General features: G+C 45.8%; 1 protein-coding gene across 7 annotated transcripts in view; it reads left to right on the forward strand.

Annotated features, from left to right (window-relative positions):
• Positions 1-1,414: 1,414 nt before the first annotated feature.
• LOC121009216 (CLK4 associating serine/arginine rich protein) overlaps positions 1,415-25,441 on the forward strand; it is a 47,144-nt gene continuing 23,117 nt past the window's right edge. For 5 of the 7 annotated variants that reach the window (XR_005780723.1, XR_005780724.1, XR_005780725.1 and 2 more), the window contains exons 1-13: positions 1,415-1,546; positions 6,939-7,066; positions 10,217-10,314; positions 10,461-10,562; positions 11,825-11,904; positions 13,296-13,380; positions 14,062-14,198; positions 14,885-14,981; positions 22,541-22,619; positions 22,833-22,906; positions 23,060-23,101; positions 23,844-24,050; positions 25,118-25,378. Coding sequence is in view for 4 of the 7 variants with exons in the window: in XM_040442181.1 (XP_040298115.1) it covers positions 6,950-7,066; positions 10,217-10,314; positions 10,461-10,562; positions 11,825-11,904; positions 13,296-13,380; positions 14,062-14,198; positions 14,885-14,981; positions 22,541-22,619; positions 22,833-22,906; positions 23,060-23,101; positions 23,844-24,050; positions 25,118-25,378 (1,379 nt within the window). In the remaining 3 variants the exon portion in view is untranslated. Of the gene's footprint in view, positions 1,547-1,669; positions 1,726-2,794; positions 2,854-6,938; positions 7,067-10,216; positions 10,315-10,460; positions 10,563-11,824; positions 11,905-13,295; positions 13,381-14,061; positions 14,199-14,884; positions 14,982-22,540; positions 22,620-22,832; positions 22,907-23,059; positions 23,102-23,843; positions 24,051-25,117; positions 25,379-25,441 lie in introns of those variants that run through there. The other 2 variants (XM_040442182.1, XM_040442183.1) reach the window with 2 other exon arrangements.

Here is a 25,441-nt window from a genome sequence, read left to right on the forward strand (position 1 = left end):
GGGACGGATCCGTTTGAAATTGCACCATATTGTGTCAACGTCAAACGGATCCGTCCACATTGACTTGCATTGTAATTCAGGAAGGATCCGTTTGGCTCCGCACGGCCAGGCGGACACCAAAACGACTTTTTTTTTCATGTCCGTGGATCCTCCAAAAATCAAGGAAGACCCACGGACGAAAAAACGGTCACGGATCACGGAAAAACGGAACCCCGTTTTGCGGACCGTGAAAAAATACTGTCGTGTGCATGAGGCCTAAAGTGAAGTAACACAGATTAAGGCCTCATGCACACGACCGTTGTTGTGTTCCGTTCCGCAAAATGGGGTTCCGTTGTTCCGTTTTTGTTTCCGTGTGTCTCCCTTTATTTTTGGAGGATCACCAGACATGAAGGAAAGTAAAAAAAAGTCTAAGTCAAGTTTGCCATGCAAATGATAGAAAAAAAACGGACGCGGGCGCGCGGACAATCTTGTGTGCCTCCGCGTTTTTTTTACGTTCCCATTGACTTGAATGGTTCCCCGAACCGTTTTCCGTGAAAAAAATAGGACAGGTTATATTTATTTGACGGACTGGAACCACGGATGCGGATGACAAACGGCGCATTAGCCGAGTTTTCAACGGACCCATTAAAAAGTTAATGGGTCCGCAGAAAATCATGAAAAACGGAACAACGGACACGGAATAAAGCAACTGTCGTGTGCATGAGGCCTCGTATACAACATTTTTCCTGGTTTTGTGGTTATTTGCTCTTCTATCAGAGCTCGTTGATTACACCCGTTCACACAAGGCCAGGGCGGTATTTTTAGCTGAATTTTAATATAATAATATAAACAACAGGAAAAAATGTGTTTTGTTAACAAAAAAGATGGCAAAACTCAAAATATGATCAAATCATTGGTGTCAAATAACACCCCATGTTACGCTATGTGTCTATACCGCTCCCCCCTTTTTTACCCGGTATTTTTTGTTGGGAAATGTGGCAACCCTCAAATTTGGAAAGACCTTTGCTTCCTGCTGGATGCACATTTGACTTTGGCTGAAAAACCTCCTACAAAAAACTAGGGGAAAAAATTATCCAAAGTGGTACTATGGAAAACTGGTCGTTGCCCCTAGCAACCAATCAAATTCATCCTTTCATTTTCCAAAGGAGCGCTGAAAAATGAAAGGTGGATTCTGACCGGTTGCTATGGGCAACTAAGCCCGTTTTCCTTTGCATCAGTTTTGATAAACCAACACCTGTGTGTGAATCTGCCCTTATATAGCTCCAACATAGACTACAGGTCTCCCTACAGAACAGCAGCTAGAGAGTCCATGGTCTCCAAAAAAATGGCCGCCTTACGTATACGGGAAAGCAACAAATAAGACCAGGAGACGGGCACAGTCACGTGACTCTTTTTGACCAATCGACGTACGCTTCCCGTGCCCAAGGCGGGGCTAGCTGTTGAAGAGCTGAAAAAGCAGGCACTGCTGCAGTGACACCGGGAAGGTTTAGTGGCGTCTAAAACACGCAACCCCCGGCGGTGACATTACGGCCTGCGCCACACACTGGTGGGTGTTATTAGCGCTGCGCGCGCCAGGGACAGTAATGTATATGTCAATGGATTGGAGCTAGACAGAGGACGTCAGTCACGCTATGGGCATAAGCCCCGCCCATCGCCACTCTCACTGTATCCGGGAGTAGCTTTACCGCAATGACGTCAGTTCCTGTCTGTGGGAGAAGGAAGCTGGTGAGAGGGGCTCTGCAGGGAGCGGGGTCCTGTGGGGTGGAGGAGGCGCAGACATGTTCTCGGGTGTCCTGCTGCTGTGTGGGGCGCTGTACAGGACAGGGGAGGCTTGTAGCGGTAGTCCCAGTAACATATGGCAAGGACGCCATGCCGCATGACATGTGCAGCTACATGGCTTCATCACAGCTGCTGTACTCAGCATTGGTGCAGTGGGGCCCCTGCAGTATTTTTTAAAAAAACCCACCCCATATACATCTGTTAGGGTACTTTCACACTGCCTGCCGGATCCGTCAAAACGTATGCAAACTGATGGCATTTGTCAGACGGATCAGGATCCGGATCTGTCTGACAAATGCATTGAAATGCCGGATCCGTGTCTCCGGTGTCATCCGGGAAAACAGATCCGGCATTTATTTATTTTTTAATTTTTTGCGGTCTGAGCATGCGCGGACCGCAATGCCGTATCTGTTTTGCCGGAACACTCGGCATTAATGCATGTCAATGGGGAAAAAAATGCCGAATTCGGCATTCCGTCAAACGTTCAGGAGTTTTGGGTGGAGATAAAACCGTGGCATGCTGCGGTATTAGGGTACTTTCACACTTGCGGCAGAGTGATCCGGCAAGCATTTCCGTCGCTGGAACTGCATGCCAACGGACAGCATTTGTAGACGGATGCAGATGAGGACCCGTCTCAGAAATGCATTGCAAGAACGGATCTGTCTCTCCGGATGTCATACGGACAAACGGATCCGTTTCTATTTTTTGTCACATTTTTAAAGGTCTGCGCAGACCGGAAGGACGGATCCGGCATTGCAGTGTTTTTAATGCCGTATTCTAATACATTTCAATGTAAATTGATGCCGGATCCAACGTTCCGGCAAGTGTTCCGGAATGTTGGACGAAGATAAAACCGTAGCATGCTGCGGTATTATCTACGTCCTGAAAAGTCAAAAAGACTTAACTGAAGACACATCCTGATGCATACTGAACAGATTTCTCTCCATTCAGAATGCATTAGGATAAAACTGATCAGTTCTTTTCCGGTATTGAGCCCCTAGGACGGAACTCTATGCCGGAAAAGAAAAACGCTAGTATGAAAGTACCCTTAAAGGGGTTGTCTCCCTTCATCAGGTACATTTATCATGTAGAGAAAATTAATGCAAGGCACTTCCTAATGTATTGTGATTCTTCATGCTGCTTCCTTTGCTGGCTAGACTAATTTTTCCATAACGCTATACATGTCTCGTTTGCATGGTTATGACCATCCTTCAATCCAGGATTGGTGGCTGTGCTTGCACACTGTAGGAAAAAGCACCGGCCTAGGTGCGTTCCTATGGTCCCAGAGAGGCCAGTTCTTGGATGAATGGAGTGGCCGGCTGGAAATGCACGCCATTAATTTCTATGAGTGCTGGAGATAGCCGAGCACAGTACTTAGATATATCCATCACTCGCATAGAAATGAATGGAGCATTGGCACATGTTTCCTACCAGCCACTCCATCCATTTCAGGATGTACAGAGTTTTCGTGATTGATGGGGGTGCCAGCAGTAGGACCCCCACCGATCTGATTATCACCTATCCTTTGGATAGGACATCACTTTATTGAACTGTGAAATATCCCTTTAGCTCTTTATATCTTGGGATAGTAGCAGCTAAAGATATAGGCCTGGTCTAGTTTGAAAGATCAGAATCACAGCATTGCCTCCACTACATCGGGAGATAAAGCTTTTAGAAACTGGATCGGGAGTAAAAGCAGCTGAAACTTGCTTTCACTTTCATCTTGCTCTCGACACAAATTCTAAGTTATCTCTTCTGAAGTAAAGGATATAACGCTGTGATTCTGGACTTGTTTTAAAGGCCATGTACACCCTCGGAGACAAGTTTTGTTTATGATTGAATTTTACTCCTTTTTTGGCTAAAAATCATATTTTCAATTGGCCTTTATTAAAAATATTGAGCCATTCTGTCACACATGGTTAAGTGTTTTTCTAGCTGTGTGGCTGGTACTTTCATTTTCACTTCCTGCCTGTCATCTAATAAACCTTATCTCTAAACTACTAAGAGGTTATATAAACTTATTTAAGGGTACTTTCACACTAGAGTTAAAAGAATCCGGCAGGCAGTTCCGTTGCCGAACTGCCTGCCGGATCCAGAAATCCGTATGCAAAGGGATATCACTTGATTCCAGATGCGGATCTGTCTGACAGATGCATTGAAATACCGGATCAGTCTCTCCAGTGTCATCTGTAAAAAACGGATCCGGTATTTATTTCTTTCACATTTTTAAAGGTCTGCGCATGTGCAGACCAGAAAACTGGATCCGTCAATGTGGCAATTTCCTGAACACTTGGTACCGGATACGGCATTAATATATTTCAATGGAAATTAATGCCGAATCCGGCAAGTGTTCCGAAATTTTGGCTGGAGAAAAAACCGCAGCATGCTGCGATAATTTCTCTGGCCAAATACCTAAAAGGAACGGAAGACATCCTGATGCCTACTGAACCGATTGCTTTACATTCAGAATGTATCGGGACAAAACGGATGCGTTTTTTCCGGTATTGAGCCCCTAGGACGGAACTCCATACCGGAAAACTTTAACGCTAGTGTGACAGAAGCCTAAGCCACAGTCTAATCAGGAAGATAAGAATTGGGCTATAATGAGTGTTTATAAGGTCAAAGAGGAGAGATAAGGACCCGTCAGCTCCCCAAATGACAGAAGAGGCAGAAAATCCACAGGCTGCTACTAGAGCCGGGCTCCATTTTTTAAATAAAGACCAACTGAAATAATGATTTTTAGCTCAAAATAAGTACAATGCAGATTGCAATAGTAAAAAATATTTGGTCACATAGCCTTTAAAGCTTAGATTGCTCCCTCACCCTGCTGCTCCAGCTCTGCTCAGACTGAACTGTTGTCCTTTTCTCAAAGCCCTAGCAGAGTTAAATGGATTCTGTCACCTCGTTTTAGCTTGATCGCCGCTAGCATGTCTGCAAAATACCTGTCCCATAGCGCTGTCCTTTTATTGTGTGATTTTATAGATATGTAAATGACCCTGGTAAGGAGCCCAAGGGGCTGCACTTACCTTCGTGGAGCCCAGCCACGCCTGCGTCCAGGAATCTCCTCCTTGGTCACAGTTAGATTGCTGTAATATATGTAAATATATGTAAAAAATCATTTTGTAAACACAATAAAAGGACACAGAGCTATGGGACAGGTATATATCTCTATAAGCTAAAATGAGGTGACTGAATCCCTTTAAGAGGTTAAAAGGTTTCCTTGACAATAAGCTCAGGATAGGTCATCAATGTCAGATTGGTGAGGGTCCTACTCTCTGCTCCCCCTCTAATAGGTCATTAATATCTTTGCACTACACAACCCCTGTAACTCAGAAATTCCCTGATGGGATAAATGGAAATGTGTGTGTGTGTATGTATATATGTATGTGTGTATATATATATATATATATATATATATATATATATATATATATATATATGGACAATCCCTATAAGCGTATGTTCACACATGGTGGATTGAATATGAATATTCTACAGTGGAAAAATCCACAGGGTATCAAAATACCAGGAAAGTGAATAAGCTTTTAGCAAAGCTCGTCCACATGCTGCAGAAAAAAAAATGTTTGCAGCCGGTCAATGTATCCTGTGGATTTTCATGTCTGATTTCATCCTTTGCAATGTACGGAGGGTACGGGCTCTTCTTACGGAGGCTTAGTGCCACTACTCCATGGGGGAATGAGATACAAAAGAGGTTTCTCGCTCGTATCATTGGGGGACACAGAAGCCCATGGGTATAGCTGCTGCCACTAGGAGGCGACACTAAGCAAAAAAGTGTTAGCTCCTCCCCTCAGCTATACCCCTCCTGCAGACACTGAGCTAATCAGTTTAAGGCTACTTTCACACTTGCGGCAGAGGATGCAGGCAGTTCCGTCGCCGGAACTGCTTGCCGGATCCGTCAAAACGCATGCAAACTGACGGCATTTGTCAGATGGATCAGGATCCTGATCCGTGTGACAAATGCATTGAAATGCCGGATAAATTTTTTGTTGTCTGAGCATGCGCAGACTGCAATGCTGGATCTGTTTTGCCGGAACACTCGGGGCCAGATCCGGCATTAATACATGTCAATGGAACAAAGGGTTCCAGAATTTTGGACGGAGATAATGCCGCAGCATGCTGCAGTATTATCTCCATCCTGAAGAGGCAAAAGGACTGAACTGAAGACATCCTGTCTCCATTCAGAATGCATGGGGATAAAACTGATCAGTTCTTTTCTGGTATTGAGCTCCTGTGACGGAACTCTATGCTGGAAAAGAAAAACGCTAGTGTGACAGTACCCTTAGCTTAATGTCAGGTTACTCCCCAATTTTTTTGGTCAATTTTGGATCGGTTCCACTGCCTTGTTCCCTTTGGGTTTCTTCATTCCAATAATTTTTTTTCCTAGTTTTTGCAGGCACTTTGGTGCACTCCTATGGACTGCAGCTGTCATTTGAGGTCTGGCCTAAGGATGCCATAGGCTGCAGCCCCAGTCTTCGTGTGCTTTACGTAGACGACTAGTACTGCCGCCGTGTTCCACTGCTGTCCTCCTGCAGTTTGGCCCTGGAATACAGGGGTCTCTGCTCAGGTCTCTGCTCTCACTGTTTTCCGGCAGCAGTTTGTGGGAGGACAGCGGTGAGTGCGCAGGTATAAAGTAACGAGCGGGAGTCACCGGCAGAAGTACTACTCATGTAGTGCTGCATTTAATACTGCTTTGGCAAGGTGACAGATGTCCTCTAAGAAATGTAATAAATAGATAAAAATAAAAGGGGGAGAGGGCTTCTAATCACTTTTTACGGACTTTTAAATTGTTTATTTTATTTATTTATTTGTCCGTTGGCTCAGTTTTCTCTAACAATACAGAATATGGAACCAATGTTATTTATACGGACAATCTGCACGTTCTGCGTGTCCTTCAGTACATGGCATGTTACATCCGTGATGTACCGCACACCGTATTCCAGGACCTCTAACATCCCTGCCAGTCATACCAGGGCTACATGCTGTGCAATAAGTGATTTTTATTTTATTTTATTTTTTCTGTAGCAAAAATCCACTCCAATATTCGAATTATACGGAGTTGTCTGGGATTTTAATATTGATGACCTATCTACCTATTTATCTATCTATAAGAAATATATATATATTTTTTTTCCCCTCAGTAAGTTGTCGGATGAAGACTGGTTCTAGGATGTGGCATGAAGCTCGTAAACACGAGCGAAAGCTTCGGGGGATGATGGTGGATTATAAAAAGCGGGCTGAGCGACGGCGAGAATACTATGAGAAGATTGTAAGTAAAGCGGAATTTCTTTTTCTTATTGGGAAGCTGTTAAAAGGAATCTGTCGCCAGTGACCTCGCTATTTGACACATGGCTGTGGTTCCCTTGGTTAAAACGCAGTTTTTGTTTTGTTGATCTGAGGCTCTGTTCCCAAGTTATGATACATTTTCATAATAGGCAAAATAGGCCTTTGGTGCAACGAGGGCATCACTATTGCCCTTGTTGCACACAAGATCCATTCATTTCTTTGGCCACCCCCTCCCTCGCTGTCGCTGCTTTGATTCACACGTCCAGTCAGTGGTAAAGCCCAAGGGAAGGGCTGGCCAAAGAAACGAGTGGAGCTTGTGCGCAACAAGGGCAATAGTGATGCCCTCGTTGCACCAAAGGCCTAATTTGCATATTATGAAAATATATCATAGCTCGGGAATAGAGCCTCAGATCAACAAAAGAAAAACTGTGTTTTAATCAGGTGAACCACAGCTAGGTGTCTATGCAAACAGCTGGATAGGGGGGTCGCTGGTGACAGATTCCCTTCAAAGGGTGTTATCCTGGAAAATAAAATGGTGACTTATCTTCAGGATAGGCGGGGGGTACCGGGTGTCACACCCCCTCAGATCTGATACTGATGACCTGTCCTGAGGAAAAGTTGTAAATATTTAGTTGCTGACCTAGGACAAGAATGTTCGTCCTAACTGGGCGGTACTTAACGCACTAGGACGAGCATTTTTGTCCTAGGGTTAACTGGCTGCCGCGATCAGCAGCCGGGCCTCTGCTGTATCTGCCAGCATCGGTGAAAACACTGATGCCGGCGGATTAACCTCTTGTATGCCGCGGTCACGCTGCCCATGTTTATACAGGGGTTTCGCGGCAGCTTGTACATCCCCATCGGGTCCCCGTGCTGCGGTGACGGGGACCCGATGGCTAGCTACGGAAGCCCAGGAGGCCCAGCCCCGGGGCTTGGTCTCCTAGGCAACTGTTAGCGTCTTACACTGTAAGACACTGACAGCTCATACTGAAAAAAATGAGCCCCTACATAAGACAGTCGCCAAAAAAATAATGGCTTTTAGAATATGGAGACACTAAAAAAAATCTTTTTTTTTCAAAAATGCTTTATGTAAAACTGAAACAACCAAAAAAAAGTAGTCCTATTTGGTATTGTCACGTCAGTAACAACCTGCTCTATGAAAATACCACGTGATCTAACCTGTCAGATGAACCTTGTAAATAACAAAAAATAGTGCCAAAACTGCTATTTTTTTTGTTACCTTGCCTCACAAAGTGTAATATAGAGCAACCAAAAATCATATGTACCCTAATATAATACCAACAAAACTGCCACTCTATCCTGTATTTTCCCCAATGGGGTCATTTTTTGGGGAGTTTCTACTCTAGGGGTGCATCAGGGGGTCTTCAAATGTGACATGGCACCTTTAAAATTATCCCCGTGAAATCTGCCTTCCAAAAACCATATGGCGTTACTTTCCTTCTGCGCCCTGCCGTGTGCCCGTACAGCAGTTTACAACCACATATGGGGGCGTTTCTGTAAACTACAGAATCAGGGCCATAAATATTGAGTTATGTTTGGCTGTGAACCCTTGCTTTGTTAGCGGGAAAGAAAATTGATTAAAATGGAAAATCTGCCAAAAAAGTGAAATTTCATCTCTATTTTCCATTAATTCTTGTGGTCATTTTTGGGTGGTTTCTATTATGTAAGCCTCAAAAAGTGACTTCAGACCTAAACTAGTCCTTAAAAAAAAAAAAGTTGGTTTTGGAAATTTTCTTAAAAATGTCAAGATTTGCTTCTAAACTTCTAAGCCTTCTAACGTCCCCAAAAAATAAAATGGCATTCACAAAATGATCCATACATGAAGTAGACATATGGGGGAATGTAAAGTAATAACTAATTTTGGAGTTATTACTATCTTTCATGAAAGTCAAGATTTTTTTTTTTTGTAAACTTGGTATTTTTTTTTATAAATAAAAAATGTTTTTTTTTACTCCATTTCACCACTGTCATGAAGTACAATATGTGACGAGAAAACAATCTCAGAATGGCCTGGATAAGTAAAAGCGTTTTAAAGGTTTCACCACATAAAGTGACACTGGTCAGATTTGCTAAAAATGGCTGGGTCCTTAAGGGGTTAAAGAGTTTCTCATTAGGACAGCTGCTGGCCATTTGACCTATTGGGCCATAACTTGGAAGTCCCTACCCTCATTATCTAGAGCAGGGAATGGCTGCATACAGTGGGTTCCAGAGGAAGTATATGGGAGCTGATCGCCAGGGGTTTGTGATGTTAGACCATCAGCAATCTCAAGCTATTCAGATATACCGTTTGTATACAGTCTTGAGTTAAGTTTAATCGAGATTTCCCAGAAACAGATTAAGGCCTCATACACATGACTGTATGTTGACTACATCCAATCTGCTTTTTATTTATTTTTTTGTGGATAGCACATGGACTCATTCACTTCTGTCTGCATCCGTATGTCCGTTCTGCAAATTATAGAACATGTGCTATTCTTGTCCATATATTCTAGTGATGGAAGTGGGAAAAAATGTGAAGTGCACATGGAAGGTATTATATATTTTGTGGATCTGTGGTTTGCAGACTGTAGTACGGACACTGAGTGTGTATCAGGCCTGTCTGTGAGACAGCAGGGTTTGCCAGAACGTGGCTGACATTTTCTGTACATTATGAATAGTTTGCATTCAATTATTTTGGCATATACAGTCTGGCCCATAAATATTGGGACATCGACACAATTCTACCATTTTTGGCTCTATACACTACCACAATGGATTTGAAATTAAACGAACAAGATGTGCTTTACCTGCAGACTGTCCGCTTTAATTTGAGGATATTTACATCCAAATCAGATTCCTTAACAGGTAAGAGGCACATATGCAAACTGTTGTAATTCCTGCACCGTTCACCTGATTTGGATGTAAATACCCTCAAATTAAAGCTGACGTTCTGCAGGTAAAGCACATCTTGTTCGTTTAATTTCAAATCCATTGTGGTGGTGTATAGAGCCAAAAATGTTAGAATTGTGACGCTGTCCCAATATTTATGGACCTGGCTCTATACATGGTCATGGTGATTTTCAATTTTTTTGTTGCTGTTCTTTATTTAATGTATAAAATATATTTGTCTCTATAGAAAAAAGATCCAGCTCAGTTCCTTCAGGTACATGGGCGATCATGTAAGATTCACCTGGATTCTGCTGTAGCACTGGCTGCTGAAAGCCCTGTTAACATGTGAGTATTCTAGCCATGCGAAATATGTGCAGTCAGTCATTTGTATCATCTGAATGAGAATATATATATATATATATATATATATATATATATATATATATATATATATATTTTTTTTATATTATACACACATTTATCTTGTTTAGGATGCCGTGGCAGGGGGACCCGAACAACATGATTGACCGCTTTGATGTCCGAGCTCATCTTGACTACATTTCAGAATATAGACCTCCTCTTCTTACCACAATGTAAGCAATAGTTATTTATTCTTTTCCAGAGGTTTTCAAAATTTTAACATTTGATACGTTCACAGATTTTAAAGAGAGCCCAGTCTTTAGGCACCAAAATGCAGAGCAAAACGAACTTGAGATTGATCTGAATTTTTATAGAACAGATTTAGTATAAACCTCTGCTCATTCTGGGCTTTCAATCCAGTGGGCGGTCGTAATGAGTGATTGACAAATCTCTATATGTACATTCATAGAGGGAAGGTTGTCAGACCGCCCACTGGACTCTTTAGCTTAAAGATAAGTTTTCTCGCTTTGGGCTTATTCAGACCTGCATTGGAGGCTCATTTCAGTCGTAGATTCCACCAAAAAGAGCAAACAAGGTTCTGCATGCAGGACTTTTTTTCTGCTAAAAAAGTGGATACTTGAACTGATCCCATTGTAGTCATTGGGGACGGTCTGCCGAATCCGACAGTTCAGTTATTTTCTTTGTTCTTGCTCCTCTAACACAGCAGAAAATATGTAAATTACCTCTCTACCAGCAAGTAGGGCGGCTACTTGCTGGTAGCAGCCGCATCCTCCTATCATAATGACACCCCCTCCGCATGTTGATTGACAGGCCCAGCGAACGTGATCTTTCTCTGCTGGCCCTGTTTGCATTCAAAATCTGGCGCCTGCACCGTACCTGTCTTCAGTCGGTGCAGGCGCACTGAGAGGAGGACGCTCTCCGCCTGCGCCGGGTGTAGATGTGACGTCATCGGCACAGGCGCATTGAGGATGGAGCGGCCGACCGAGCGTCCGCCTCTCAGTGCGCCGATTACATACAGTTACGGTGCAGGCGCGAGATCTTGATAGCAGACAGGGCCAGCAGAGAAAGATCCCGTCCGCTGGCCCTGTCAATCAACATGCGGAGGGGGTGTCATTATGATAGGAGGATGTGGCTGCTACCAGCAAGTAGCCGCCCTACTTGCTGGTAGACAGGTAATTTACATATTATAAAAGTACGTTTTTAGCAGAATCTACTGAACCAAAATGATTAATCACATTATGTATGGATAAATCGCAGTATAGGGATTATAAGTACACAAAAAAAAAAAAACAGTTTAGTGGGTTGACAGAAGCCCTTTAAGGCAGTTGCTTTTTACTAAGTTTCCTTTCTTTAATGATTATTGATCCCCTCTTTGCCCAGCTGTCCCTGGCAGTAAATTTGTTGGGGGATTCATTGTCTTTACATACCTGCATTCTCACACAAAATGATTTTGACGTTTTTCTACCCCTACCAGATCACCGGAACAAGAAGCTGATGACCGGAAGTGTAATTATGAACGCTACCGTGGGTTGGTTCAGAATGACTTTGCTGGAAGTATGTTATTATTATTTTATTTTTTTCATATGTGTAGTAAATCTAGATTGTAAGTGAATGTGATCCTATGATACTAAACCATTTTAGAAACCCTCAAAGCCTATCATTTACATGGAAAGGTGACTGCAGGAAGATAAAGGCTATGGAAACTTTGACACGAAAAATGTATTTTTACATGTTAGTGCAGCTTTTATTAAGGGATGACCTGTCCTCAGGATAGGCCATCACTAGCTGATCGCGCCGGTCCAACACCTTGCACCTCTGCCATCAACTGCATACCGGAGGGAGCACATTAGTACAGCGTTGCTCCTATTGAGGTCAGTGGGAACCGTATAGATCCAGCAAAGACTTCCGGCGACATATCTAAACCCAAACAATGGGTGGGGTGTTGTATCCCAGCTTAACAACTGATGGCCTGTTCAGAGACTAGGCAATCACTTAGTAAAAACTGGACTACCCCTTTGACCTTGAATTAAAAAGTTGAGCTAATTTTTGGTCTTCAGGCTTCATTCCTTCTTTAATTCTCAGACCCACTAATATTTAGTTTGCACCAGTAATACTTGCCCAGTCTGATGTATGTGTGTTAAGGATGCTACTGCTGTCGCTAGCTCTCATGTATTGTTTAGTTTTGTCCTGTACTGCTTTCCACTACTACAGCCCATGAGGGGTCTTCTTTTCATTGTGCTTATAGATACTGAGAATTGTGATTTCACTCCCCCCTTCCTCCTCTGCAGAGTCTGCCCTGGGTCATCTGTTGTTTTTTTTTCTACACTTGTACTCAGCCTCCACCTCCTGCAAAATACCTTGTTTGCTTTTCTCCCGTTCTGCAGCCTTCATGATGACTTGGATGCTCCCTTTCCCCTCCACACTCTGCTTTCCCATGTACAACCTTTCCCCCCCTCCCTGCTTCCATCTGTAATACTGAGAGAAGGGAGGGGGAGCAGAGAGCCACCATAGCCAGTAGCAGTTTGTAGACAAATTTGTCAGATTCTGCAGCCCCACCAGCGATGTGAAAAGCTTGGCAATATGATAGACACCTTTTCAGTGAAAAGGCAATTTCTAAATGGTCTTCATTAAAGATTGTCTATCTCCTTTACTTTTTCTCAGTCTAGCGCTCAAATGTGATCTGTGACAAATCAGATAGTCGTGATCTAGAGAGCGAGAAGGTCACTTCTCTTGTCTTTAGTGAAGTTGTGGCCTCATATGAGCAGATGTTGGTTGCCGAATACACAGAAAACATACAGAAATGTTTCCTTATAAGAAGTATTTAAAAAATAAATAAAATTTGAAGAGATCAAGGCTTGAGATTTCTTTTTTTTTTTCTATGTACTTATTCCTGATTGAACGTTTTGTGTATTTTATGCTGTTTCACTTTGCTTCTGTTTATATAGTTTCTGAAGAGCAGTGTCTGTATCAGATTTACATTGATGAACTTTACGGTGGTCTGCAAAGACCAGGGGATGATGAAAAGAAGAAGTAAGTTTCATAGTGACATAAATTATCACCTTACGTTTTAAAGGGCATCTGTCAGCAAATTTGTATCTATGACACTGGCTGACCTGTTGCATATGTGCTCGGCAGCTGAAGGCATCTGTGTTGGTCCCGTGTTCATATGTGCCCGCATTATTGAGAAAATTGTTGTTTTATTATATGCAAATGAGCCTCTAGGAGCAATGGGGGCGTTGTCATTACACCTAGAGGCTCAGCTCTCTCTGCAACTGCCTCACCCTCTCCACTTTTATTGAGGGCCAGGCAGTGTAAACCTGATCATGCCTGGCCCTGTCAATCAACATGCAGAGTTTGGTTTAATAAAACAAAGAAATAAAACCTTTTACAGTCCTGCTGCTGCTCCAGCACTGCATCCCTTATTCCTGCTGGACCAGAAGTGATGACGTTCCATGTACTCACCTGACCACCGCCTAACAGTCAATGGCTTCACCTACATAAATACAACTCATTCTCCAAAAAAACAAAGCCTAGTTGAACAAAACCTGTTATGAAATAAGTTGTTCTGGTTGTCAGCAATGTAAATCCTGCACATAACTATGCAGTACAAGAGCTTATACTGGACAATCAAATCACATCCTAATAGCCATGCATTGTTTTTTTTTTTTTTTTTTTTTTATCTAAATGTGTTTATGCTTCCTATTAATGTAGGTTGGCAGAAAAGAAAGCCTCAATTGGGTACACATATGATGACAGCACGGTGGCTGATTTAGGAAGCTCCGACAAAGAGGACGAAGATTCTGATGATGAGAGCAAATCTGATGAAGATGAAGTCATTCCAGACATAGGTATTTTTACTTATGCAATAATTGGCTAACATAATCTCCTTTGATTTCTGTATTATTTGAAGAGCCTTGCCGCATGGAGATTTGGGATCTGACTAGGGTTGCAATATCTGAATGGAGGATCTATGTTCTTCCTGTGTCTGCCAAGGTTTACTCCATTATTTAAAGATAAAATAAAATGCAAAAACGTTAGAGGTTGTCCGTGTTCAGAGCGGAACCCGACCAATCCCTTTCTTCACCCAGGCAGCCCCTCTGAGATGAGCATTGGAGCATTTCATGCTCCAGTGCTCTCCCCTGACCTGCGCAGGGCAAGGGCCTTGTTGTTCCATCCCGTGATGTACCGGGTCTCTGCTAGGTGAAAGCCTCCACCTAGCAGTGTAAGTTTGTAAACAATAAAGCTCTTGCCCTGCGCAATACAGCACTCAGCATTCATGCTCTGATGCTCATCTCGGATGAGCTGCTTGGTGAAGAAGGGGATAGGTCCAGGGTGAGCTCTGACCCTGGACATCCCCTTTAACTAGTTTCCTGTAAAGATGTGAGTCCAGTTGTAGGCAGAGGTCAGTGTTTGGGGTTCAGAATGGGACAATGGGTTGGTTTTTGCGTATGCTATAAGGAATAAATCAGTTGGCATTAGGATGAACATGGATTTTACCTAAACTGATCATGATCTCTTCACTTGTTCTTTTCAGACGTGGAAGTAGATGTTGATGACGTAACTGAAGAGCAGGTTGCTGATCTGAACAAGCAGGCAACCAGTTATGGAATGGCTGAGGGAGACTTTGTCAGGTACTTAAAGCAGTTGTGTCACTAATATAAATGTATTCTACCCAACAGCTATCGCTGTTTTCTCGCCCAGTTTCCTTGGGGGACACAGAAGACCTTGGGTATAGCTCATCTCCCTAGGAGGCGTGACACTAAGTGAAGACTGTTAAGCCCCTCCTCCACAGCTATACCCTCAGCCTGGAGAGAGAGACTGCCAGTTTTTGCTTAGTGTCCAAGGAGGCAAGACACTCCCTGCTCTGCAGGGCTGCTTTCTCCTTGTTTCAATTTTAGTTTTTTACTTTTTTATTTTATTTTTGTTCCAGATCATAGGGATAACAGAGACGCACTAGACCTCTCTGTTCTCCCGGGGTTGAGCTGCGCCAGTGCCGGTCACCCGCACTGCTGCCTCCCCCACAGAAGGCAAGGTGGATCAGGGCAGCCTCGCTCCCCTACATCCCGCCAGCGCAAGGGTCGCCCGCACGCCAAGTCCCTCTCCCAGCGTCCTGCCACTACGGTGCCAGTAGCTGAAGGGGCGACCCTGCTGGAACGGACCGAGGGTGAAGACGACTATGGTGAGAGAGAGGCTTTTCCAGCCCTACGTCCCCCGTCCCCCCCCGGTCTCCTGCGTGCCTGACCCTATACTGGGCCTATGGACCCTTCTGCCCATGCTAGACCTAGGCTGGCTCCTGGGCTGTCGCAGGGCGACATTCTGCTCCCTCTCTCCTGGCCTCCAGGACATTGGCACCCTTCTCCCTACAAGAAGAATGCCTAGGGAGCTGCGGAGGTCCGCAGCTAGCTGCCCCTGATGGAGGGGTTATGCAGGCGTCCCACCCTCACAGACCCGGTCTCAGGGTCCCCCTCCCTCTTACCGGCCACTACTTCAGGGCCAGAGGGCCCGAGCCTTGCTGCCACTGACCCTCCCTACTCTCACGGACACCGTTCCAGGGGAAAGGAGGTTGTAGCTGCCGGCCATATGGAGCGCTGTTCTAGGCACCGTGACCTGCAAAATGAGCGCTTCAACAGCCCCGGCCGACCGTCGGAACAAAACTTGTGTTCCACTTCAAGGCCGCGATCCCGCTCTATCCGGGTCCCCGGCTCGCGGGGTGGGCACCCGCGGCCGGTATGTGCCGCTCCGTAGGCCCGGCTGGTACTTTAAGTACTGTGCGGCCCCGGTCATCCGGGCGCCGCTAAAAATTTAGGCCCCGGTTCTTACGGCCCGCGGGGTGGGCACCCGCGGCCGGTATGTGCCGCTCCGTAGGCCGGCCGGTACTTTAAATACTGTGCGGCCCCGGTCAGCCGGGCGCCGCTAAAAATTTAGGCCCCAGCTTCACGCAACTAGGCCGCAAATTCAGGCCTCTGTTGGAGGGGGCTGGAACTTCTCCAGGCGCGAATTCTTCCCGCCTGGAGGTTCCCCCGCCCCCAGAGGATCGCAGTGCCGCCCCCCAGGCCGGATCCCTGTTAACCCTTTGGGTACAGGCCGGCTTCCGATGAGCCTGTATGGGTGGATCTGTGCCCTGTAGGTGGCCCCCCCTTTTATTTATTTTTTTCTGCCTCAGTGAGGCTGTGTGTTAAAAAAAAAAAAAAAAAAAAAAAAAAAAAAGTTTTTATTATATATATGACTTGTGGGCTGCGCAGGACGCTGCAGCCTCATCTCAGAGTGCTGCCTGTATACATGCCCCCCTTCCATAGGCGGCATGGTGTCGCGCTCCCCGGCTGCGGCGCTGCCAGGGTCTTTTTTCCCCTTCTAGGTGGTTTTCTTGCCCTTTCCGCGCTACGGCGCTGGCCAAGTGCATGCCTTTTCTGTAGGCAACAGTCGTCACCCTCTCCAGTTATGGTGCCTGCCATGTGCAGGACCCCCCTCCTGGGCGGGATACTGCACTCTCCCTAACTGCGGGTTGGCCTTGTGCATGATCCCCCTTTCATTGGCGGCCTACTGCAGTTTCTCCGGATACAATGCTGGCCATGTGCACGACCCCCTTCCATAGGTGGAACACGGCACTCTCACTGGGTTCGCTGCTGGCCATGTGCGTGCCCCCCTTCCATAGGTGGAACACGGCACTCTCACTGGATTCGCTGCCTGCCATAGGCATGACTCCCTTCTGTGGACGGCATTCGGCACTCTCACTGGATTCACTGTCAGCCATGTGCATGACCACCTTACATAGGCGGTATGATGTACTCTCATTGGATTCACTGCCGGCCTTGGGTATGCCTCCTTCCCGGGTGGCGGCATACATACACTCCCTCGGTCGGTGGTTGTTCTCTCGCCGGTACATTGTTGGCCATGTGCATGACCCCTATACATAGCGGGGTGCTTGCACTCTCTCTGGATCCGCGGCCGGCCATATGCATGACCCCTCTTCTGTGGGCGGTGTACGCACTCTCACTGGATTCGCTGCCGGCCATGGGCATGCCTCCTTAGGTGGCATACACACTTTCTCACCGACTGCTCGCATTCTCCCTGGATGCGATGCTGGACATGTGCATGACCCCCCCCCCCCCCCCCCCCCCCTTCCTTTTCTGGGCGGCATACTACACTCTCACCAGATACGTTGCTGGCCTTGAGCATGGCCTCTAACATGGGTGGAACGCTTGCGCTTCCATTGGATACGGTGCTGGCCTTGTGCGTGACCACCCCTCATTCCATGGGTGGAATTTTGCACGCTCACAAGATTCAAGGCTGTCCTTGTATGTGCTGTACTGGACTTGCGCATGTTCCCCTTCATTGGCGGAGTAGTTACACTCTCACGAAATTTCGGGTTGGGTGAATTGTTGCACACTCACTTAATGCTAAGATAGCCCTGTGCATGCCCCCCTTTTTCACTAGGTGGACCTCCTGCGTTCCTGCTGGATACTGTGTGGCCATGTGCATGGCGCCTTTCTGGGCGAAGTATGGTATGCCCTACTTCTTTGACGTAGGTACGGCCTTGGGCATCACCCCCTTTTTGGGGCAGGCCTTTGCATTCTTGCCCACTGCAGTTTGCCAGGTACATTTCCCCCCTTTTTCGGGGCGGTCAGTTTGCGTTCCATCGCATACCATACTAGTCTTGTGCATAACTCCTTTCAGTTTGCACTCCCGTAGATACTGTGGCACTCTGTGGCTGGCCCTCTTCGCTGAGTGATATATTTTTGCAGTGAGCGGACGTTCTTGTGCGTTGTTTCCTTCTCGTCCCGTAGGTGGGTTGGCCTTCTCACTGCTTACGGGGCTACTCGTACGTATGCCTCCTTTCCTCCTGCGACATACTTTTTCTCTTGGGATACGATGATTGCCGCAAGCCTTGCACTATTCTCTAAGGAGATCATTCTGTCCATCTGTGTAAGCCTAAGGTGTTGTCCAATAAACAACAAATGAATACCTTATATTTAAGTAGACGGGCTCTACTGTTCGCTACTGCACAGAGCTGGGTGGTACTCATTCATTTCGTTGGCCCATTTGTCCTTCCGCGGCATTGTTTCCCTGTGCTAGTGGTCACATGGTCGAGAGCGCTGTCTGCAGCGCCCTTCGCATTTTATGTTGGCTCTGGCGGGACTACGGTCCCCTCGCCTAATACCATTTCCTCCTCTTCGGGTGCAGTGTGGTATGATTCTTTCCGGATTGGCGCCCTCGGTGCTTCAGTCTGATCTGCTACCAGGTTCGGGCCGCTATTCTTGGGAAGGTCACCCAACTTCTCTTGGGTGCTCGCTTATACAGGTCTGGGGGACCTCCACCTTGGGTTCTTCAGGGTATTCGCCTTCTGCGAGGCGGTGAACCGGGCGTCTCTGTGTAGCGGTGTTCTGCTTTTGAGCTGTCCTATGGCCTCTCTGTTGCCCACTCCCCCTTTCGGTTGGAGGGTGTTATACCGGCCTCTGTCTCGCCTGCCTTTTCTCGCCGGCTCTGTTTGGCTCCCACTCGGTACAGATCATTCCGATGTGGCGTCTGTTCCGGCCACGCTTCAGAGACTGTTCCTTCACTGCCCTTCCCTCTGGGGAAAGCATGGTTGTTCATGTGGATGGTTCTGGTGTTCCTTTTGAGTCTCCCTTGTCCACACTGGCTGTACTAGCTGTGTGCCTAGTTACCGGGTCTACCGTTTTCTGTCCTCCCGCTGGGTGCAGATTGCGTTTTTTCCATTTTAGGCAATGTTTCTGCTTTGGATTCACCTTCTCGGTAACTTGGGAGGACTACCATTTGGTCAGGATTGTCTTTTAAATCTCCCACACCGGAACTGTAGTCCGTCTTCCTGTGGTGGCTACATTGGCTTCGGCTTTAGCCTGTCTTGTCCTGGCGGTTGCTGGGCGGACCCTTCGGTTCCTGTCCGTTTGTCCTTCTGCTTCCCCACTCTGGGGGGATACGGGACAACCTTGCTCGGGGGCCGACGGGACCAGTTCTACCGACTGTTCTACCCGTGTTACGGGTCTGCGCCTGATCATTGGGTTTTCACCCGCTTGCCCAGGCAACTCTAGTGGGCTCGCTAGTGTTCGCTTCTAGCCGAGTTTTTCGTCCAGGATCTGTGGTAGGACTTAGGGTTTTACCTGGGGTTCTGTGGGAAGCTGGGCGTTCCCCCACTCTGCCTTTCTCCATGGTTCTGTCTTTCTCCAGTCCGGCCTGGACCTGGGGCTGGGACTCTGTTGCTTGAAGTATCAAGTGTCATTCCTGTCCTTCCTCTTTCAGCGTTCCCAGGCCCTCTGGGCCTGTCAGGAACTTCTTCCATGGAGCGGCTCTTGGGTTCCTTTGTACTGTCCTCCGGTACCGTCCTGGGAACTACATACTAGGCTCTTGGCGCTCCAATTTTTCCTTGGAGCCGTTACAGAAGTTCCCTCTACTAACAGTTGGGTTTCTGTAGCCATCGTGTCTCTGATGGGTGCCTGAGTGGCGGCCCTTCTTGTTCCGAGCCTTCTGTCTTCCCCCAGGACAGGGCTGTTCTCCATTCCGTCTCTTCCTTCCTTCTGAAGATGGTGTTTGTCTTTCATTTCATTGAGGCAGTCGTCCTCCCCTTCCCACCCCAGGGAACGTTGGAGATCTCCGACTCTTGTCGACATTCGGTCTCTTGTGTTCCCAGGAGGTCCGTGCAAAGGGTTGACGGCCTCCAGGGTGGCTTTCCTCCGCTTTCTCAGAGTGGCTCTTGTTGTGGTTGCCGCACCAAGGGCAGGGTTCTGCTTTTGGTGTCACCATTCATTTGGCCAGAGTTGTCGGTTTTTTCCTGGGCCGGAGGCATTAGGCTTCGGCCATGCATTTGTGCAAGGCGGTCACTGGTCTTCCTTGCACACCTTACCGAGTTCTACAGGGTGCATACTCGGGCTTCGGCGTATGCTGTTTCGGGCCGCCTGGTCTACAGGCGGCGGGTTTTTTGATGCCTTCGGGTGCTTCGCCTTGGTGCTGTGGTCCCTCCCCCTTTGGACTGCTTTTGAACGTCCCAAGGTCTTCTGTGTCCCCCAAGGAAACTGGGCGAGAAAACGAGATTTTTGTATAACTTACCAGTAAAATCTCTTTCTCGCTCTTTCCTTGGGGGACACAGCACCCACCCATTCTTTGTTCTTCTCTGACTGTTTCCGAGTTTGTTTACCCTTTGGGTAGTTGGCTTGTTGGTTCCAATTTTTGGACTTTGCCTTTTCTCACTACTTGGACACGCAACTGGCAGTCTCTCTCTCCAGGCTGAGGGTATAGCTGTGGAGGAGGGGCTTAACAGTCTTCACTTAGTGTCACGCCTCCTAGGGAGATGAGCTATACCCAAGGTCTTCTGTGTCCCCCAAGGAAAGAGCGAGAAAGAGATTTTACTGGTAAGTTATACAAAAATCTCGTTATATCACTGCACCCTGTGCCAAATCAGTGTTGAGTTTCAGTTGCTGTTGGTTATGTCCTTATAATGTAGGACGCCTCATCGTTAGGAACAAGGGGCGTGGTTAGTGTCACATGATCTGATGTCGGGACACATCTCGCTGCTCTAAGGCATGATGGGATCACATGACAAACCAGGAAATGGGATTCAAACGTTGATGAAAATACACTTTAGAGGGAAAAATAGTTTATGGCACAAGCCCTTTAAAGGCTATGTACACCTTCTGAGCATTTTTAAAAAAAAAATTTTTATGATTTTTCTTTTTACTCATTTCGGGCTTAAAAAAAAAAAAAATTTAACTGCTTTTTATAAATATTCAGCGGCTTTGTTGTAAAGGGTTAACTTCTGCCTAGCTGTGAGAATCGTATTTTCACTTAAATTTGTGCCAGTCATGTAATAAACCTTCTCTCTAAATTACACACAGCTCAAAAACACTTACTTAAGCCACATTCTTAGGGTACTTTCACACTAGCGTTTTTCTTTTCCGGCGCTGAGTTCCGTCCTAGGGGCTCAATACCAGAAAATAACTGATCAGTTTTATCCCCATGCATTCTGAATGGAGAGCAATCCGTTCAGGAGGCATCAGGATGTCTTCAGTTCAGGCTTTTTGACCAGGCTTTTCAGAAAACCGTAGCATGTTGTATTTTTACCTCTGGCCAAAAATCCGGAACACTTTGACTGAACGCCGGATTCGGCATTTTTCCCATTGACTTGCATTAATTTCGGATCCGGCGCCGTGTGTTCCGTCAAACCGGGTCGGCTTTTGCATGTTAAACCTGAAAAATGTGCAAAACAAGTTAAAGTCCATAAATGGTGGATCAGTTTTTTTCCAGTGTATTTTTTTTATTGTGATCAGAATCCTGATCAGGATTCAAATTTAATCCGTTTTCACGCGTTTTTCCGGATCCGGCGGGCAGTTCCGGCGACGGAATTGCCTGCCGTATTCAAACAACGCTAGTGTGAAACTACCCTTACCAGTTAGATGAGAATTGACCTATGAGTGTTTATAAGATCAGAGGTAAGGTGCCGTCATCTGAGCTGCCTGATAGATCACAGTAAAAACAGAGCGTGCTACTAGAGAATCTGAAGAATGTACATAGAAAGGGGCTCAATATTTTTAATTTTGCTAAAATGATTTTTAGCTCAAAATAAGTACAATATCAATAATTAATATGCCCCCAAAGGTGTCCATAGACTTTAAGCAAGATGTGATGGGGTTCAAATCCAAGGCATACACCCTTTAGGCCTTTTCATAGTTTATGGCTTCCTGTTTTACTGCTGATGCTCGACTTGGTGCCATAAACACTGGACACCAATATGGACCCTGATTACTTTTAGTATGTGTCTGTGAAAATAATTGTGGCACAAAATAAGTTTTATAGCCAGGGTTATACTAATCCGACGCTACTAATGACAACCAGTATGCTTAGACATACACAGCAGAACAGCGGTAATTACTGCAATAGAAAGCCCCAACATTAAGGGTCCATTCACACATCTGTATGTGTTTTGCGGATCTGGCAATTGCGGACAAGAATAGAACATGTTCTATTTTTTTTTGGGAGCCGTGGACCGGAAGATTGGTGGCGCGCTTCGGAAATGCGGATGCGGGAAGAGCACATAGTGTCCATTTCGTCCCCATAGAGAATGAATGGGTCCGCACCCGTTCCGCAATTTGCGGAACGGATACAGACCCATTATTATGGATGTGTAAATGGAGCCTTATAGGAAACTTTTAACTTGATTCATGGTTTTCTTTGCGTCTTGTAGGATGCTACGTAAAGATAAAGAAGAGTCTGAAGCAATAAAACACGCTAAAGCTTTGGAAGAGGAGAAGGCCATGTATTCTGTAAGGATCTGCACCAAAGACAGCTGGACGTGACATGGTTCATTGCAACAGGCCTGACATCTTCAGACAGTAACTTGCCCCAAATCACCCTCTATAAATTAAGGCTTGTCCTTAGAACATTGGCCAGTTTATTCCCTCAAATTCCTTACTTTTAATAAAGGTTCCCCCCCCGCAGGACCGTTTTATTGTAAACTTGTCTCCATGTAATTCTAGGGACGCCGTTCCCGAAGGCAGAGAAGAGAGTTTAGAGAAAAACGACTTAAAGGAAGAAAGATCAGTCCACCCAGGTAAAAAGAAAGGGCTTCTTCAAGTCAGAATTTTTTTTCATTTGGAGCGTTAATCAGTGGGAAATGGATAACTACAGAGACGAGGACTGATTATCGCTTCTATAACTTTCAGTATAAACTAAATGTCCCTATTTATTTTCTTACCTTGCACAGCTATGCCCGACGAGACAGTCCAACCTATGATCCTTACAGAAGGTATGTAACATTAGTTATGTAATGAAGCAGTTATAAAATGGAGTGTGTCTGCAGAAGAGAGAATTTTTTTAAATATTTTTACACATTTTCTTGGGGGGGGGGGCAGGAATTTTGGAGGCAACACACAGCTGGCTGCATTTGCTTTATGGCAGCTGCCATCAATCCTATAGTATCTAGTCTGTCAGTGGTAGAATAGAGCAGTTATTAAATTCCCCACCTGATAAGAGTTCTACTTAGGGCTCATGCACACGGCCATTGGGGACCGCGATTTGCGGTCCCCAATGAACGGTAAACAACCTTGCGGATTCCACAGACAGATCCAGTCCCGTTCAACTGGAATGGGTACGTGATCTGCCTGCACCCCAAAAAAATAGAACGTTCTTTTTTTTTTTGCGGTGCGCAGGCACGGAGTGGAGCACTACGGAAGCACTCCGTAGTGCTTCCGTGGGGTTCTGTGCCTCCGTTCTGCACCAGACTTTCCAGATTGTCATTTGCGGGCAGCAGTACAGGCACGGCTGGACAACGGCCGTGTGCATGAGCCCTTTACCCTGTTCCATTCTACACAGTGTAGAGCTGCAGGAACAAGAACTGCCAGCCTATTGTGTGTTGTCAAGTGGCTGATGTTAAAATTGGAATAAACCCCTCATTTCAATGTCATTGTCTAATAATCACATTACAGTATTGCTGAGAATTTATTTAGTTGTGACATTTGTAGAAATGTTTCTTCTGTTCTTTTCTGCAGGTCCCAATCGGAGTCTTCATCTGCTTCTCGTTCCCACACTCCAAGTCCAGGGCGTGAGGAAGCTATTACTTTTATAACCAGCTTTGGGGGCAGTGAGGATGAATCAGCTTCAGGCCCTGCAGCTCAAACTTCTGCAAGCAGTGGCAACAAAAGGGCCCCACATTCACAGGCCCCTGGGACTTCTTCAGGTCGTAAAGAGGCCTCCCGGTCGGTAACTTTCGATTCTCCCCAGCCGTATGTCGTATGGGTCGGACTTTACGGGGGAGGGCGGGAGGCCCAGAGTCTTCTGCATTAGAAGGGCCGGAACTCCCCAACCGGTAATTGGAATGGGGCAGTAATACTTTTTGTATATGGCCCTGTTGTTTCCCAATTTAAATGCTCTAACATAAATTTGTATGAAAGAGGCATTTTAAACGTACTGGCATAGGAATTATAAAAAGGTGCAAAGCAGATGTTCAGATCTTATAACCCAATGGTATTAAAAGGGTTGTCCATTTTTCTGATATTGATCATCTATCTTCAGGATATGGTCATCAATATCGGATCGGTGGGGGTCAAACTCCCACCGATCGCCTATTTCAAGGGTCTGCAGTGCTCATGTGAGCACTGCCTACTCTTCAATGATTAGCTGTATGCCGTTGGCATTGTAGCCGTGGTGCAGTCTACTTACAGCTACTTCTTTCATTCACTTGAAGGGGAGGAAGCCGTAATTAAACGGTGCCACTGCTACAATGTTGATGGCGTTTAGTTAAATACTGTAGATGATACGACACTCGCATGCGCTCTACGGCCCCTTCAAACAGCTGTTTGGCCGGATTGCTGTGAGTTGGACCCCCAGTGATCTGATATTGACGACCTTTCCTGAAGATAGGTCATTAATATCAGAAAACCAGAATACCCCTTTAAGACTGATTGCATTTACTTAAATAGTACAATGAGCAATCAGTGTTTGTGGCATCAATAATGGAGTACAGTGGTAGTTAAATGAAACATAAAACGATAAAAATGCAGATTCTCAGGAAAAAGTGTGCAAGTCAATTTCATTCTTTTTTTTGGAGCCAAGATTTGTCTTGCCAACATGTGGTAAGTGGGGGTTGTTACTAGTTGCTAACTCTGGCAGTTGTTTACTTTGTCTTCTGGCTGCAGGAGAAAATAGCTAAGACGCGTTACTGTGAAATTTATTTCCCACAATATACTTGTCGTATTAAGAGTAGTCTAGTGTGCTGGGACTGCCTTCTAACTGCTTTGCATGTTTTTTTAATTTCCATCTTTAGACGGAGGTCTTCCTCTACATCATCTTCCTCGTCTTCCTCTACATCATCAAGCTCCAGAACGTCTTCCAGATCAAGATCCAGCTCTAGATCAAGGAGAGATACCCATAGGCGTAGATCAGTATCCCGTTCTCGCTCTCGTAGATATTCTCGCAGCCCTGCAAGAAGATATTCTGGTGGAGGATGGACAAGAGACAACAGAAAATATTCCAGATCAAGGTCACCAGACCGTGATCGATATTATGGAGGAAGACGTAGGTCTCGGTAAGTTACTACAAAAGTTTTGTCAGTTTCTTTATTTATATAAAGCCTATTTTGAGATGTTTT

This window comes from Bufo bufo, chromosome 8, assembly GCF_905171765.1.
Source record: "Bufo bufo chromosome 8, aBufBuf1.1, whole genome shotgun sequence".
Taxonomy (NCBI): domain Eukaryota; kingdom Metazoa; phylum Chordata; class Amphibia; order Anura; family Bufonidae; genus Bufo; species Bufo bufo.